Genomic DNA, 17,402 nt, shown 5'->3' on the forward strand with positions numbered 1-17,402 from the left:
CCAAACCCTTACACAGTGAAATTAAAAAATTGAAGGGAAAGTGTAAAGATGCACCGATAGATCCTGGGTCCGCGACTGATTACAGAGTCGAATAAAGAAGACAGTTGGTTTGCTAAGCAAGTTGATTTGTTTTAACCAAATGGGCCTTCTTAAAACTGTCGTGAATAGGAGGCTAACATGGAAATCCAAAAAAAAAAAAAAAAAAAAAAAAAAAAGCCACAATTATTCTATCGAGAAAAAAAATGAGATTTCTTTTGTATTTTTATCCCTCGCAACTACGATACTTTTAAGTAGGGTCCATTTCCTAATTAAGAAAAAATTAAATGTACGAAGAAAACTATGTTCTAGCCCCCGCTCGGACTAGGAAATCTGATCGAAGAACCACAGGATTCCCAAGCAAGGTGCTTTTATACCTTCATAGAAAGGAACGTATACTGGTTTTTATATCGTAAGAATATTAAAAATTAGTTTTGGTAGTTAACTTACCAATTTTTTAGGTGTGTTTTGTTGCTGCTCTTAATCTCTGTACGGCAATTGAAGCCAATCCCGACGAGTCTTAGCCTTCTTACCTTAGAATGACCAAGATAAATAGCCATTACATATACACTGACACAAATCATGCAGTTAGTTTTCATGCATTAATAATGTTAAGGCATAAGAAACAATATAATCGTACTCACGGATGTTCTGTTTGTTGCTGCTCCTTTCGAAAGTGTTCTAAACTTTCTGATACAGCGACTTTCAGACTCACTTGCCCAGGATTGGCATCATTTCAGCGTCACAATATTAACGAATAACAACGGCAAAGAAAACAATACAAACACTTTGAAATTCCACGGACCTTCACTGGAACACATGAATATTCTGCGCATAATTAAAATTGAGGGTTGTTCATACGTACGTTCGTTCGTTGCACGGTGAGTAAAGTAGAGTTTGCGTTTCGTACGGATGAATACGATACATGTATGAATCAACAGAAAAAAACAACCTGAAGTTTTAATTAAGTTTCCTTATAATGCATGCCCACGTGCAATTATAGTACAGAAAGTTTGCACGAGCAAGAAAATATAATACACCTCATTATCTTGAACGTAATATTTTCCATTTCATTCCACGTATCATTCCCTAGAGTATCATTTCTTTGTTTAACGGTTCCACAAGAAAAGACACATGAATATGGTTGCAACTTAAATAAAGAATCTTATTCTCAAGAGAATGACATGTGGTCTGACATGAGAAAATATATTACACCCATGACCAAGATAATTAGGTAAAAAACAAATTAACAAACAAAGAAAATCAAACGCACACACAAAGGAATAGAAAATTCAACAATTTTTTGACAGTTTATTGGTTTGTTTATTTCTACCTACAAAATAACCGAAACATGCCCGTAAAATAGATTACATAGAAGTTATTTAAAACCTTATACTTATTGAATGTGCTTTAGTCAAGCTACCACAGACTTTCCCAGAAAGATGACAATCACTTTTACGGTGAAAAATATTTAATGAAAGTGAACTTTTAGAAAAAAAGCAAAAATTTTGTTTATGGGTAGCTGGGTGGGTGGGTGTACTTTGAGGTACTTAGAAGTGCAATATAATTTACGCTGCTCTTTTGGTAGAGTGCATACTGTATGTCATTGGAAATCTTGATAAGAAATTGCACACATTTGCACAAATAAGTAAGCTAAGTAGACCGGATATATGGTATGCACTCTATTGTGATGTCAGCTGTGCTGTATAAGTTATATTACACTGGAGATGTACTGGGATAGGCCGTACTTTGTATGCAGGCAAAGGAGGTTTGAAAGAAAGAAGGAAAGGAAGGAAGGAAAGAAGGGAAAAAGGTATGACCTATTTTCACGGACTAAACTTCCATGCAACAATTCTCAGAGAAGCTCAATTTGGAGGACAAAGCAGTAAATTCTTATTCTCACAAGAATACAATCATATTGTTTGAATTGGTCCTCCGAATCGAGCTGTTCTTGGAATAGAACCCTTGCAGCACGTCGGAATGTAGCTTTATTTAGAGGACATAACAATAAGTTTCCAGTTCTCATGAGATTGCAATTCTTTTGTTTTGCTGTCCAAATTGAGCTGCTTTGACGTCGCATGCAATGGGTCTATTGATGCAAGGGGTCTATTGTTATAAATTTTGATTTTCATCATCTTTTTTTAAAATAGTATTAAAAGATCTAGAAAATTAGTATCCCATAATTGCTAACTAAGCAGAAGACTTTAAGAAAAGAAGAGGGGGAGGGGAAGGTAGGGAGAATGGTAGTCATTAGAGACCCTACCCCTCCCTTGACAATTTATTAAAAGTTCCTTATTGCGTACCTTTCCAGGTCTGTGAATTTTTTCTATTTCTACCACAACGTTACCCTCCCCTCCCATGTGCAAAAACTTTCGCATCTAGCGTAATACATATGCATGCAAACAGTTTGTATTTAAAGCCATTTCGAAGTTGAGGAAAAACCTGAGTCGTGTAGCCTTTGCAGTGTATTGTGGGATTGTTTGAGGGATGAAATAGACGCCATCTTTAACATGTCCCTTAGGATAGTTCAACAATGTACTGCAATGCTAACTCCAATGCCCTCGACCTCGGGATGACTAACACGATCAAACTGATGGACACGGATTTTTTAAATATATAAAATATGCAATCTAATAGAAAATATCTAAAGAATCTAGTCTTTCCATGAAGGAATTTTAGGGACATAGCAGGTATTATGGATGGAAGTCTTCGCAAAGTTGGTCACAGGATTGGAGAAATTCCGACAGTGCACTGCGTGTTCATATCGAAATTGACTACTTCCTATGATGAAGTGCTGCACTGACGTTAGTTTTCAATACGTCATAGCGGCCATGTTGGTGGGATCCATCAAAGAATTTATTATAAACCTCCTTTGTTATTACTCCAGATTCGAGTTCTATGCTCAGGTTTAAGCCTTGATTTTATATAGAATATCTGTGTTTTCCAAAGAATTTCCGTGGTTTTCAAATTGCATTGATGAAGTTGTGAAGTGTTTACTTTACCATTGGTACTTGTGAGTATTTAGACACTTATACGAGGCTAACCCTGAGTAAATGAGTCTGTAATCAAGAAACACAGCGGTAATTTGGAAGTCGAAAATGGTCTATTCCACCATCATGGCCGCCATGTCTTCGTCATTTAACTGGCATAGGAATGCCTGTATCTCATTAATTACCACGGGTTAGTGCTGTCAATCGAGTATTTCGCGAAGTAGTTTGATTCTTCCATCAAACATCACCGCCAATGTACTACGTACTTTTAGCACAGCTAAGTTTCTTTTTAATAAAAAAATATAATGCTTATAATGTATTGTAAAAATACATTTCAGCGAACAGAGGGGTACTATAATTGGTCCAAGTGATGCCAACGAAATTCATGGCCAAGACCATTCTTTCAGGCCTAAAATCCAAGACGTTTATTTCTAGATGTTGTTGTGTTCCCGTGGCGAGGCTAACCAGAATCAGGCATTAACCAGAACAAGATTCAGTCATGGTTGTTCATCATGTGAAAATAAAAAAGGGTACCATTACCATTCACAAAGACCCGTTTCCACTGGGATCCAAAGATGATTTTACTTCTAGAAATTTTCTAATTTCTCTCGCCATGGCTCATAATTCATTCATTGTCCCAAGAAGGTGTAATCTACCATTTTCCTTTAGACTGAGTTCACTTTTTGTTTATATCCCAATGTTGCTTTTATACTACCATCACACTTTCCAGTTCACAGTGCATCGTTTCCAGCTCACAGTGTGTAGAAAGCCCAATGCAACTGCTGTACTGTTGGAGTCTTAGTTCGTTTTATACAGAGTACCATACTATGCTAAGTTTCTTTTAGTTCGTAACGTCTAAAATAGGTTTCTCTGAATCCAACCAATAAAATTTGTCACCTTAACGTAGACGCCATATTTGTTTGGAAGACCACAACCTTGGCTACTTCCCCAGCTAACAATCCCTCCAAGGACCCACTTATTGTTTTGGTTGTCGAAGAAGACTAATCCACCACCGGAATCCCCTTGACAAATGTCTTTCCCACCACTAGCGTGCCCTGCGCAGATCATGTTTCGAGTGACAGTGTAACCTTCATCTAAGAATGCACGCTGGCACACATTTTGGGAGACAACTGGTAAGCATGCTTCTTTGAGCGTGTCAGCAAGACCACTAGTCTTGGCTAACGAGTCTCTGCCACTCGTTTTCCCCCAACCTACAGCCATGCCAAATTTCGATGGTTGGATGATACTGTGTTGGCTAAATACGATCAGATACGAAAAATTAGGAATTAAGCAATTGAAAGCAAGCAAACAAGCAAATAAGCAAACAAGCAAACGAGCAAACGAGCAAACGAGCAAACGAGCAAACGAGCAAACGAGCAAACGAGCAAACGAGCAAACGAGCAAACGAGCAAACGAGCAAACGAGCAAACGAGCAAACGAGCAAACGAGCAACACATTAATTCCAGTTCGCTTCTTTTACATTACCTTTAACAAGGCTTGATCAAAATATTCAATTATCTCTCACCAAAAAACAATGCAACTCACCTTGCGCCGTGTGGCAGACAGACAGGTCTAACATGATCAGTAATTGCGATCTCACCATCAAGTTTTATCAGTGCCATATCAGAATCAAAAGTCATGTAGTCAAATCCACTGTGAGTAATGATCTGTGAGACGTTCCTCTTCTGGACTTGAATCTCGTTTGTTTTAGAAGTCTTGTAGAGGCCAAGAAGGATCTGGAACCTGTTGATGTTTAACACATTTGCTTTTCTGTCCGTGACACAGTGAGCAGCTGAAGAAAGAAGGGCAAAACATTTGAATTAACTTTGCAAAAGGTAGACTTGGGACAGAAAGATGAAGGCATGGTTATCTGTGAAGAAAGAGATTACTGATATAGAAAACATTGGCGGAAACTTGATGCGGGGGCAAGTGAATATAATTAAATGGCAGTAAGTGAAACTACTAGCAGGACTGATAAAAGAAAGACTAGAGAAAATGCATGAATGTATGGATGCATGGAGGCATAATAATAATAATAATAATAATAATAATAATAATAATAATAATAATCTTTATTTAAGCACGGTAACTCTATCAATATCAAGATAAAAAACTTAATGTTGCTCTACCTAGAGGCCGTAAAAACTATATTAACAAATGATAATCATGTAAAATATACAAATGCTACACTGATACAATAAATATACAATTGAAATAAGATAATAGGTTAATTAGATATATTTCGTAGAACTAAAACGATTAAATATTAGTTGTCATCAGTGCAAAACCTATAGCTTTTTATTTTCTTTTTAAATACTTTTAAGGATCGTTAATGGGGATGGATTGATAGATGCATGGATGCATGGATGCATGGATGCATGGATGCATGGATGCATGGATGCATGGATGCATGGATGCATGGATGCATGGATGCATGGATGCATGGATGCATGGATGCATGGATGCATGGATGCATGGATGGATAAATAGATGCATGGATGGATGGATGGATGGGTGGGTGGATGGATGGATGGATGGAGGGATGGATGGATGCATGGATGGATGCATGGATGCATGGATGCATGGATGCATGGATGCATGGATGCATGGATGCATGGATGCATGGATGCATGGATGCATGGATGCAGGGATGCAGGGATGCAGGGATGCATGGATGCATGGATGCATGGATGCATGGATGCAGGGATGCATGCATGGATGCATGGATGGATGGATGGATGGATGGATGGATGCATGAATACATTGATGGAAGGATGGATGAGTAGGGCAAACAGATCTAAATTAGGATTCAATAGATGACCATAAAGGACCCTAGTACAGATGAAAACTTTCCCTATTACTCTTTACCTGTGAGGATCCAAATTTCATTGAGCAGCGATCCACCACAAGCAACATCACCATCTTTCTTTATCAACACATGCCATGGGTAGGCCCCTTTGACTGTATTCTGGCCACCGACAATCCTCTGTCGGCACTGTTGTCTGCGAGTATTGTTGAAGCGCGTTTCACCACAGGCTGATCATGAAGATTCAAGCACTCGTTAGTAGTAATAATAAATATATCTTTTCATATAATTTAGGAGTAAAGTTATTTTCCATTTCAGACCATGTGTCATTCCCTAGAGTATCATTCCATTGTTTAACAGATGCATATGAGAAGGCACATGAATATGGATACAACTTAAACTTTTGCTTTTGAATATTGTTTTACATTATCGAACCATGATGTCCTCCCATAGAGGAAGTGTGTTGGTGTAGCACGTGACTTACTTGCAATGCATTTCGGGATGGAGCCGGTCCAAGTGCCATCAGCCTGACACGTCCTACCGCTGTCACCATGGAGTTCAAAGAATTGATTACACGAGTAAGTAACGTTATCCAGGTAACGAAATCCCTGGGATATCATAGAACCATGTTGGGGCATCCCTGGGTGACCACAAGTACGACCTAAAAGAAACGTAAAAATGGGTGCTCATTTGAACTAATTTGTATAAACACTAAGAGCATGTGCAGAGAGAGAGAGAGAGAGAGAGAGAGAGAGAGTGCGCAGGAATAGTGCGCAGATAACATGTGCAGACGTTCTTTATAAGTAAGCCATTTGCATGAATATCGAGTGACATCCTATAGAGGTTTTGCACCACCACGTGACGGCAGCCATGTTACATGGCACAAACAATACAATCGTTTTACATGAGAAATAATTCAATTCCCATTTTTTTCTTGTGCTTACGTCTGCATGATGGCGTGACACCACTCCAGCGTCCAGAGTTCAGACATTCCCTTATATACGAGCCAAATAACTGATACCCAGGTAGGCATTCAAATTGTAAGGTATCCTTGAAGGAGAAGCTGTTGCCTTGCATTTTGCCATTATCTGGTGCGCTCTGCTTGGGACAAATGATTCCTATTATGGAAGAAATTAACAGCAAAAAAATTAGCCAATAGAATTGGTTATGGTCAGTTTCGCTATGCCGCCAGCCCTTAAAGAGTGACGAGCCGCAAATCCATGTTCAACTTGTTCTTCATTGATGTAAAGGATTTCAAGCAAGGAAAAAAATTAGTCGCTGACCACATTTGCCCACAAGCTCATTGCAAACAAGAACATATAAAGTTGATCGCTGACCACATTTGTCCACTGGCTCATGGCAAGCAAAAAATATGAAGTTGATCGCTGACCACATTTGTCCACTGGCTCATAGAAAGGAAAATTATAAGGTTGATCGCTGACCACATTTGTCCACTGGCTCATAATCAGACAAACTTTACATCTCTTACTCACCATGTGTTTCATAACAAGCCTTGAATCCCTTATAAGCGCCCGTAGCATCAGACACGAACTGTAAGTGCATGTAGTTGCCAGAGGAAGTGATATTCTTTGGTAGTGTCTTGCCACATAGTGGGCCATATCGCCGACCAATACCCGCTGACACTTTGAGGTAGTCGTACGGACAGGGTACCTCGGGGTGGGCTTCGATATTGAACTATACTCAAACAAAAAAGTGGCTACAATTAATTCAATAAAAATTCATTGGCATTTCTTATCTCATCATAAAACCGAACATTTCATTTGAAAAAATATAGATTCAAAAACAAATAGGGTGTTTGAATTGAGAATTGCATGTCATACCTGTTTGAAATACAGTGTAATCTGGTAACCCTTTTCCACAGAAATCGTCCAGTCACAGTTGGAATTTTTGGGATATAATCCAGGGAATTCCGGTGTCATTATTGTACCACGTCTTGCTGTCAACTGTTGGTTTTTGCAGACAACTAAAACAGAAAACACCTTTGTGTAAATCATAAGATCAGCAGTATCTCTGTTAAAAATGCTTTTTCTCGGCAGTTGGCTAGCTGTGGCTATACTAACTCACAACTGGGAACGAACCAAGAGAAGTTGAAATAAGAGAAAAATACAAATGAAAGATATATACCTTTTGAGGAAAATGCCTTAGACTTTCTCTCTTACTCTCTGGGCCATGTTAGGTTCATCACTAGTGGGCTACGTGTCCCCACACTAAGTTGCTCGATAGGGACAGAAAGCGAATATTACAGTCTTCCTTGACTCGTAGGCAGGAAGCCCAGAGAGAATGGTTTTGTTAACCACAAAAACGATGGACGAAAAAAACATAGGGCGATGTTTATTGACTCTATTTGCAGCTAACGCGGCATATAATTTGAGGTAACAGTGTTTCAACTTACTGTTGCATGATTTCCTATCTTTCAATAACTCGTAGCCCGCTTTACAAGAACAGTAATGGCCGCCAAGATAGTTATGACAGTAATGATCACATTGGCCTTTCTTCTTGCTACATTCGTCGGTATCTGAACCAAGATTAGAACAGTAGAATAGCTATAAGATATGTTGGAAGAGGGAATACTAAAAATGCATTGCCTAGCTAGGCATGGATGACTTTGATATTGAACAGAGCATGCACAGCTGAGCTTGAGAATACCTATGAGATATGTTGGAAGAGGGAATACTAACGAAGCATTACCTAAGCATGGATGACAGACCCAGAGCCTGCGTTCTTCCGGCGAAGAACGAGAGGGCTCTCGCATAATTTTTTGAGACCAAGATTTTTTGGACTTCTGTATTAAGAGCGCATGCGTTCAAAGACTTTCCAAAAAGAAATTAAAAAAGAGTAAACACATAACTCTGTTTTATGATTTTCATTGATTATATTTTACGTCCGGAAAATTGTGCATGCGCCAAAAAATGGATTATGCCAGAACCCTCGTTCTTTGCCGCAGGTCAGAAGAAACGAAGGCTCTGGAAATATTAACAAGGCAAATGCATGGCTAAATTTGATATTCTTAGAAATAAACAGAGAGAGACAGATGAATAAAACCATAGAAAAAAGAAAGGCAAAAAGAGAGAGAGAGAAGAAAAGAAAAAGCGAAAGCGAGAAAGAAAAGAAAAAAAAATGGAAGAAAAAGGAAGAAAAAGGAAAAAGAAAAAGAAAAAAAAAATACGCAATTCTTGCAAAGCTTTCACTTCCAACTGTGCACATACTCACCTACTGCAACATAATGAGCAACAAATCCAATATACTTCTCTTCGTTCGAGTAATCAGAGTGAAAAATAAGCTTCGCCTCGTTTGTCGGTGATGTCAATATCCTTGGTCTGTATGGGTTATGCCTTTCTTTCTTGCCACAATATTTTGGAGTTGAACTATTATTAGAACGCAGAAGCACCCAATCGTACTCACATTTAAAGAAAGGCTCAATGGAAAACTCCGTAAATTGAATGCGTATTTTAAACCCTTTCTGGACCTTGATGTTCCAGACACAATGAGCAAAGTTCGGGTACGTGTCTGGGTAGTTCGGAGTCTTGATGACCCCGAAGTATCCAGTGAGATTTCCACCACAAAGAGCCTCTGTAGAAAAAAGGGAGAGTTTTCTCAAGAGAAACCCTTGGATAGAAAACGATTCCTTGTATTTTTAAGAGTCGTGAATAAGAGGAAATTATCAAGTTCTTAAAATTGAATGACGAAACAAGTGTTGAATAGTGGTTAATACAGTCGCCTTTCACATGTGAGAAGAGTTTAATAGGTTTTTCCTTTGCTTCTTTGGGTTTTTCTCTAGGTTCTCTGACTTTCCTCTCTCCACAAAACACAAAACGCTAAATTTGAAGGATTAAACAGCAAGTGCTAAGCCGCTGCTTACGTGCATGTCGTGAGGGTCAGCCAACTTTGTAAATGTCCTCAAATAGGAACATTCGTCGTCCTTTACAACCGTATTCAATACGATAAAAAGAATTATTGCATTACGCACAACTAGGAGTGTTTCCTTGCCTGAGGCATGAAACGTGACACCAAGGCCACAAGCTAGTAAAGTTTCTCAAAGCTTCTAGCCGTGAATCCTAAAACAAGAGTTGTAATTGTCTCTCGCTTTTCATTGAGGCCTGCTTCACGATTCGCGCACACCTTAAACCTTCATTCAACTCTAGTCAAATTTTATTGAACCCTGAAGCAGCCTCTGGGCTGATCTAAGTCAGAGCACGACTAACTCACAGACGAATTGGAATTTAGAATTAAGTAGTTTTGAGTAGCTCTGTACCAAGTCTGCGCATGTTTCTTGTGGTAATGCACGCTTGTGTTAATGCTGTTACTAAGTTACACCTACAAGTCGCTCGATTAAAGCCATATCATCGTTTTAATCTAGCTTTTAAGGAAGAAAGTATTGAGTTTCTCAGACTTACAGGAAGACACAGAAGAGACTTATCATCATCATCATCATCATCATTACTATTATTGAATATAGACTGAGATAATGTGTGTGTAAATCAGGTTTGTTAGTTTTTTTGTCAGCATTGTCAAGTCATTGTCGGTATTGCCGGCTTTCTTTTTTGTCGTCGTTGTCATATTTATATGTCGGTGTTTCACAGGTTTTTGTCGTTGCGATATTTGTTTTTTTTGTGTGTGTTATTTTTCGTTGTTGTCATATATGCATCTCTATGGCATGGATTGAGTTGATCTTGTACTAACTCATAGCAAGATATCAAAGGATTGAGCGAGACTGCTCCAGAATATTCTAAACGTAGCAGTATTTGCGAGGAAAAGGATATGCTAGAATTAAATGCAACGTGCCACGTGTCGTGTGTTGGCACTCAAAAACAGTTATGCGGACGCTTGACCTATTAAGACGAACGCTCCTGAATATGATATAAGTGTTCACTGACCTAGCGTAAAAATAGAGTAAAGTCAAGGTGAGTTAAGCTAAAGCTAATAATATGATAGAAGATTTAGAAGCTTTTAAAAAATTGAGGATTTTCTAATTATTGCCCCGAGAAATCTTTTGAGCTTTGAGTTTAATTCAGTTAAGACCATTTAATCGTGTCACTGGTTTGAGTATCATTTCAATAAGATATATCAGTAAATGTATCCTCATAAGCTTGTTAACAAAGAAATAATAGTGAAGGGTATGTCCCGTGGTCTGTTGTTTCGGTTGTTATCATGCATTCAATGAACGCATGCGGGTGGACTTTAAGTCGTTAGACAAATATAGAGAACTAAAATGACGTAATAATGACGTAATAACAATAGTCAGAGCACGTGACCATACCCACGTGACATACCCACGTGGGCAAATACTTTTGTGTATTACGCCTTTCTTTACCAGCAACTGATTGAGGAAATATGACACGTGGTCTGGAATGTCACGTGGTCTGGAATGTCACGTGGTCTAGAATGTTATGTGGTCTGGAATGCCACGTGGCCTGGAATGTCACGTGGTCTAGAAAGACACGTGGTCTGGAATGGAAAAACATTACGCCCAAGGTAAAGAAGTCTATTCACTTCAGCCTAGTTGGAGGTATGGTTACATGCTCTGAATTATTATCTGGTCAATTGGTTCTTTGCATGTAGGGTAAGATAACCGAGTCTGAGCAAGCCAACAGACCAATTCTAGATAATTTTCAACAGCAAAGCTCCCATACTTGTAGCAATATAGTCGACTTCCGCAAGTTTACCTTTGACCTAAGTAGTAGACATTGATTTCTAGATTTTCCAAAACAATTTTGTGTATTCATTTTTGGATGAGCGCCAATCGAAACATAGAGATAAGAAGTTCATTGGAAGAAGTTTCTGAAAACAATAGCTAGCTAAGTCAATTGCAAATTGTGAATCGGGGCACTTAATGCAAAGTAATTAAATCTGCCAGCTGTGTGAATTTTTATTCGCGCCACTAAGGTTGGCTGTGTGAAAACTATAATCTACAGAGAAGTATTCTTTGATGCATTTTCCAAGATAACGCAAGTTGCAAAGCTATCCTTTCCAGTTAGTTCTAATATCAATCAATCACCCTCGACTAAGAGGTCACCATCACAGCTGGAAAACGTATCGAAATTGTCTAAAACGCTCAGTTTGAGTACTGGTGTCATTCTACTCGTTATAGTAATTAGATTTTTGTTGACACATATCATAGTTTGTGTACAGCCAAAACACAGATTGTTTGCTCGAAAACAAAGGATGCTCCTCTCTCTAAACTCCCCAGTACACGAACTAGGAAATTCGACTCTCGTTCAAAGAGCTGAGGGCATTTAGTGCTAATCTTAGCTAGATAACTTAAAGCTTGGAGAGTCTTGAAACAGCGACTATGGCGCAGCGGAAACCATCTACTTATACCAGCTGAATCAGGGTGTTATTCATTTCCCGTGGGAAACTTCTCTATCAGTTTTCACTAGGGAAAATGAATGTTCATGACTCTGTGTCTATAATACTGTGGAATTGTGCTTAAAAGGTTGACAGAATCAAGGAAGATTTCTGATTCGTCTCATAAGGATTGTCTAGACAGCCCAGCCTCTACATAAGTGATCTGTAATACAACCCCAGAGTCCATTCATTTGTGACAAAAATAAACGCTTTCCCTTCGCGCTAAATTCGTTGAAAGCCATAAACAACTGCTTATATTGATCTGATAACGAAATGCATTAAAAATATGACTCCTACAAAAAAAAACATTTATACTTAGATGAGAGATAAGGTGAAGAGAGGAACGAACAACCAGTCGTATTATGATTAGGAACATTTGAAAAGCGTGCGTGTATTCACAGTTTAGTTCCAGACAGCGGACGTCTTACAACTTCTTGCTGCAAGACCACGGTGCTTCAATAAATACTTTGCTCCCAAATAATGAGCAGATAAGACAAGCTAAAAGTTTTCTAACTATCAATTCTTCGTATTATATAGGTTTGGGTAACGCGTGCTTGTCATTTCTAAGCATTCCATGACAAGACTGACAACTTTCTTCCAAGTATGTTCCATGGACCCAGCTTGCAAATAAGAAACATTTCTAATTCTTTGTTAAACGCGTAAAGCTTCTAATATTGAAAAAACAGTAAATGATGATGCGTTTGAAGGATTATGAGTAACATTCCATTGGTTTACACACAATAGTAAGAGGAAATACTAAAAAAATTTACGTATTGAGACGTTTCCTTTTGAATCACTTCCGTTCCGGACTAAAGGCAATTACTGGTGGCAAATAAAGCAATGTACTATAAACTATTAACTATATTAAACAACATAGCTACAATACAAATTCCACAGTTTTGCTTTGAGTATAAATGCACTTTTGAACGAATAGGTTGGCACTGTAAAGGTTGATTTAGCAGAGTGAAAAACTGTACCTGAAAAAGACCACGAGGTCAGGGCGACGAGAACGAAAGACGCTAAAAATCTGTAAAAAAAACACAACAGCAATGTGAGTCGCCTTAGATTTCGAAGAGTTGTTGACTAGATACGCAAATACCAGTGGTAAATCTGTACACTGATGGCTAAAATGTAACATTTTAAAGCAAAGGAGCCACTAAAACATCTTTATACCTGGTCAAGTCCATGTTTTAAAGTGAGCTTTTCGTCGTAGTGGTTATTCACGTCGTTGTTCGCACAACTCGGGCGTAGAAATTCAAGGCTTCTGATTCCTGATTATGGCACGCGCCGAGTGGAGCGTTCATCATGACGTTTCAGCTCCGGATCAGGTCGAGTGATTGGCAGCTCTTGAAAGCCATGACAGCTGCTCTTGAATGGCTCTTCATCTGATATCCAGACGCCCTCTGAATGGCTCAACAGAATGAGGTCACATCCATTGAAAGTCTTTATTACTGGCAGGGAGCAATCAGCCTTAACACTTTGAAGAAAAATCATGGAATCTGAAAACTTTGGCGGGAGATGAGAATTTCCCGCCAAAATGAGAAACTCTCCAGTTGACAGCTCTAGGGTGAATAAACCCTTGTGAAGGTCAAGTGGAGGATTGTAGTGGAATACCAATTTACTTTAGATAGGTTTTTATTAAGAGGATTTCAATCAGTCTTTTGTTTGAATGGAACGTAAAGAATGTCAAAAATCAACAGCGTACTTGCTCTACCAGCACGACTGTACAGCAAAATAACACGAAAACCTCAAGTGTTGAAGTATCCTTGGACCTGAGCCCACCTATCCTTGTAACGCAACGATTTGCCCTTAGGGACAGATATCAATCTGACTAGTCGACTTCCTCAGCATTAGACAGGAGATCTAGATATCGGACGCAGTAATTAATTAAATTTGAGCTAAGCTTTCTTGAAAGAATAGTATTTAATTGCAGACTTTTGAAGGACGTTATATTTTACGTTTATTATATCAGACACAGAGTTGAGAAAAACACTCCAAGTAAATAACGATAGGGATGTACTGACTCAACTGACAGACTGTTGTTGTTGTTGTTGTTTAATACTTCTGCTTCTGTTCATTGGCTTGCTGTTACTGTCATTGCTGCTCTCGTCACGATTCGTTAAGTTGTTGTTGAGATCGTTTTGCTGCTGCCAATGTTGGTGTGGTTGTTTTTGGTTTTTTCCTTACAGCTGTTGTTGATCTCGTTGTTGTTCTTTTTACTGTTGTTGATGTTTTGCTGTCATTGTTGTTGTTACTGCAAATGGTTGAGGTTTAATTGTTTCTTACTGAAAAAGATAAGAAGATAACGCTAAAAAGAGTATATAAAACATATGTTGCGTTTGCATAAAATCGTAGAAAGAACACTGTAGAGGTAGATGTCATTCAGTAAAGTTAATCTACATTTGCGTTTCAAAAAGATAAAAAAATATAGAGAAAAAAAATATGTCCATTTTACACACCATTACACGTCGTTACCTCGGTTTAGATGAACGTCGTCGGCTAGAATACAAATACATACAGCCACAAGGTAATGGTCTACACCAGGTTAAAGACGCGGTTTTGTACTCATAATGAACTACCACTAAATCTGTACTAACTCCATTCAAAACAGAAAATTGAATAATATAATCTACCGTGGGAATTTACGGTATTCTTGACGTGGAGCACTAGAAGCGTCACGCTTTGAGATCTTTTTTTCATCCAACATGGTGGCCATGTCTTTTGTTATATCTTCCAACATGGCTGCCATGTCTTGTGTTGTATCTTCCAACATGGCTGCCATGTATTTTGTTATATCATCCAGCATGGCGGCCATGTCTTTTGTTATATCATCCACCAAGACGTTTGAGAACTCGTTCTTGGCGGGATGCAATCAAGCAAAAAAAAAACTTGTCTGCGCATGCGTAGTGGATCTCTGTGTGAGGTTACCAAGCCGACAGGGGAGGACGTAGCTAAGTGACCAAGCCTTAAATATGATGGAGTCACGAAAAAGTTAGATGTAATTCAGGCATTTGAACCCTTTTATTTTAGACCCGGGCGTAACGATTTCCCATTTCAGTTCAAGGTGATCATTTTGAGATAATCCTTTTGTTGTCCGTTAACTCTTGAGTAAGCTGCATTATAGATCGGAGCTGTTGCGGTTTCTCTGACGGCGTTGTTATGGATGCCCATACGTCATGACAATAAAAACGGTTTCTTTGTTGGAAGGGTGTACTGAACACTTTAGTACATGATGATACGTTGTAAGTGAACTCGGCAGTAGAATACAAATTTCGCAGGAAAAATCCTGGAGCGAGTACAAATATCCTGCATGAAGAGCTAAAAAACACACTGCAGACTCGTATCGTACTGCACCCTATATATATTGATATTTATAAAGCATTTACCAGCCTGCAATTTGTAGTGGGGTGGCAGTGTGGCAGTCTGCGTAATGGGGGCCGGCAGAGTGGAGGCTTCACCAACTAAGTTATTTGTAAAGGCCTTCTCAGTTCCTGATAGAAAACGAGGACAATCCTCTGAAGTTCTAATTATATGTTCGTGACCTCTCAATGAAACGGAAGTCCATACACAGCAATATAGTATGTAACTGCATACATTGACCTTGGTTAGTTTATCTTGAGGCAAAAAGCCAAAACCAAGGCAGACGATACCAACAGCCTGAGGTCAAGGTTGGCTACATGCCGTGGCAAGCTCGGAAATAAAATATATTGATATATTTTACACTGCACGCTGGGAGTCATTGCTCAATTTCCAATCCCGAGACGGAGTTTTTAAACAAAATATCTCGAAATGAATTTTTTTGTAATATGTGCATTAAGAGCGAGTGGCCAATTTATATTTACACGCTCGAGCCGGAGGCGATTCGTTCAAATGTTGTTTTCCATCCAGCACCCGGCAACATTCCATTGGTATACTATATCTAGCAGTAGTGGTTATGTTGAATATATCTGTTGTTATTAATGTGGGTAATGTGAGGTGGTCTCATTCACTGGTAACCTTTTTGAAACAGTACGCCAGGCTGACCTCATGACATGATTGAGTTAAAATAGTTAGGAAAAGGATGTATCTTTACAGACTTTTCCCTGGTGACTGAGTTCTATCTATTGTGTTTTCCCTCATAGTTAATAATCTAGTTAATAATCTAATTGATAATCTAATTGATAGTATTATTTTAATTATTAATCTTTTGATATTATTAATACTTAAATATTATTAACTTTTAAATATTATTAATATTTGAATACTATTAATATTTAAATATTATTAACATTAAAATATGAATACTATTGAAATACTATTAATATTTAAATATTATTAATATAATTGGTGGTCCGGTTCGCCCTGAATGTGCGGAAATGTAGAATAATCGGTTCTAGCCCGGCATTAGTTAAAGAGACTGGTCCATCCCCAAAACCTTATCTACAGCTATAGATCCCTTGCACTATAAGTCACGGCCTGAGAGGAATTGTTCTGGGGACAAAACAATGGATTATTTTTCCATAAGAAAAGACTAGCTCTCTATTGTATTGTCCCCCAGAACAATTTCTGTAGAAAATCAATGCAAGGGTCTATTCCTTTCGCACATTGATTTCTAAGAGTATTGATTCAAAAGAAGGAACTTTAATGATAACTTCCTTGAAAAAATGAATAAATCATACGATTACCAACGCTATAATTTTTAATATTTCAGTCGTCTTTAATTTTTTTAATGTCTACGATAAAACTATGAACAAATAAATAAAACTAAAAAAGCAAAATTAAAAGCAAAAATATAAATAATTCATTTAGTAAAACACATACTTTTTTTCTACACTACACGACCATTTTACACTGAATAGCCTTCGTGGCAGGGATTTGTGGTGTCCCTCAAGGATCGCTCTTTGGTTCTCTCGAAACAAGCACGATACCATATCGAGTTTCTTAAAAGTAACAAAATAAAATAATACAATAGAGCTCTATTTGAACGCACAATCTAGCTTATAGTTTTTGTGTGTGTGCAATAAAGTCCAGCAGAGAGTCTATACCCTTTTTGCATGCCTAACTATGACATATGACCGACTGCTACAAGTATGTCGTTTTCGGTGATAGCGAACGTGGTGCATTCTGGTCTACCTTGTGTACAAATGATTCTTGTAATACCCAAGATATACCAGAATGCATAGCGTCCGTTATCTATTGTCTACGGTTGTCGCTCTAGATGCTAT

The 17,402-nt window shown here is 38.3% G+C and overlaps 1 protein-coding gene across 1 annotated transcript; it reads right to left on the reverse strand.

Moving 5' to 3' along the window:
• Nucleotides 1–1,333: 1,333 nt before the first annotated feature.
• Nucleotides 1,334–15,051, reverse strand: LOC116292343 (mannan-binding lectin serine protease 1). The gene is made up of 12 exons (XM_089035119.1): nt 14,674–15,051; nt 13,372–14,483; nt 13,176–13,225; nt 9,064–9,423; nt 8,246–8,368; nt 7,674–7,816; nt 7,326–7,527; nt 6,777–6,950; nt 6,317–6,493; nt 5,895–6,062; nt 4,572–4,818; nt 1,334–4,281 (listed from the first exon to the last, which is right to left on the reverse strand). Exons 2-12 carry the CDS (start codon nt 13,383–13,385, stop codon nt 3,882–3,884), a joined length of 2,058 nt encoding a protein of 685 aa, XP_088891245.1. The 5' UTR covers nt 13,386–14,483; nt 14,674–15,051; the 3' UTR covers nt 1,334–3,881.
• Between the last annotated feature and the right edge of the window lie 2,351 nt (nt 15,052–17,402).

Source organism: Actinia tenebrosa, unplaced genomic scaffold (genome assembly GCF_029948245.1).
Source record: "Actinia tenebrosa isolate PJP-AT-01 unplaced genomic scaffold, QUT_ActTen_1.0 PGA_scaffold3__52_contigs__length_22856419, whole genome shotgun sequence".
NCBI lineage: Eukaryota > Metazoa > Cnidaria > Anthozoa > Actiniaria > Actiniidae > Actinia > Actinia tenebrosa.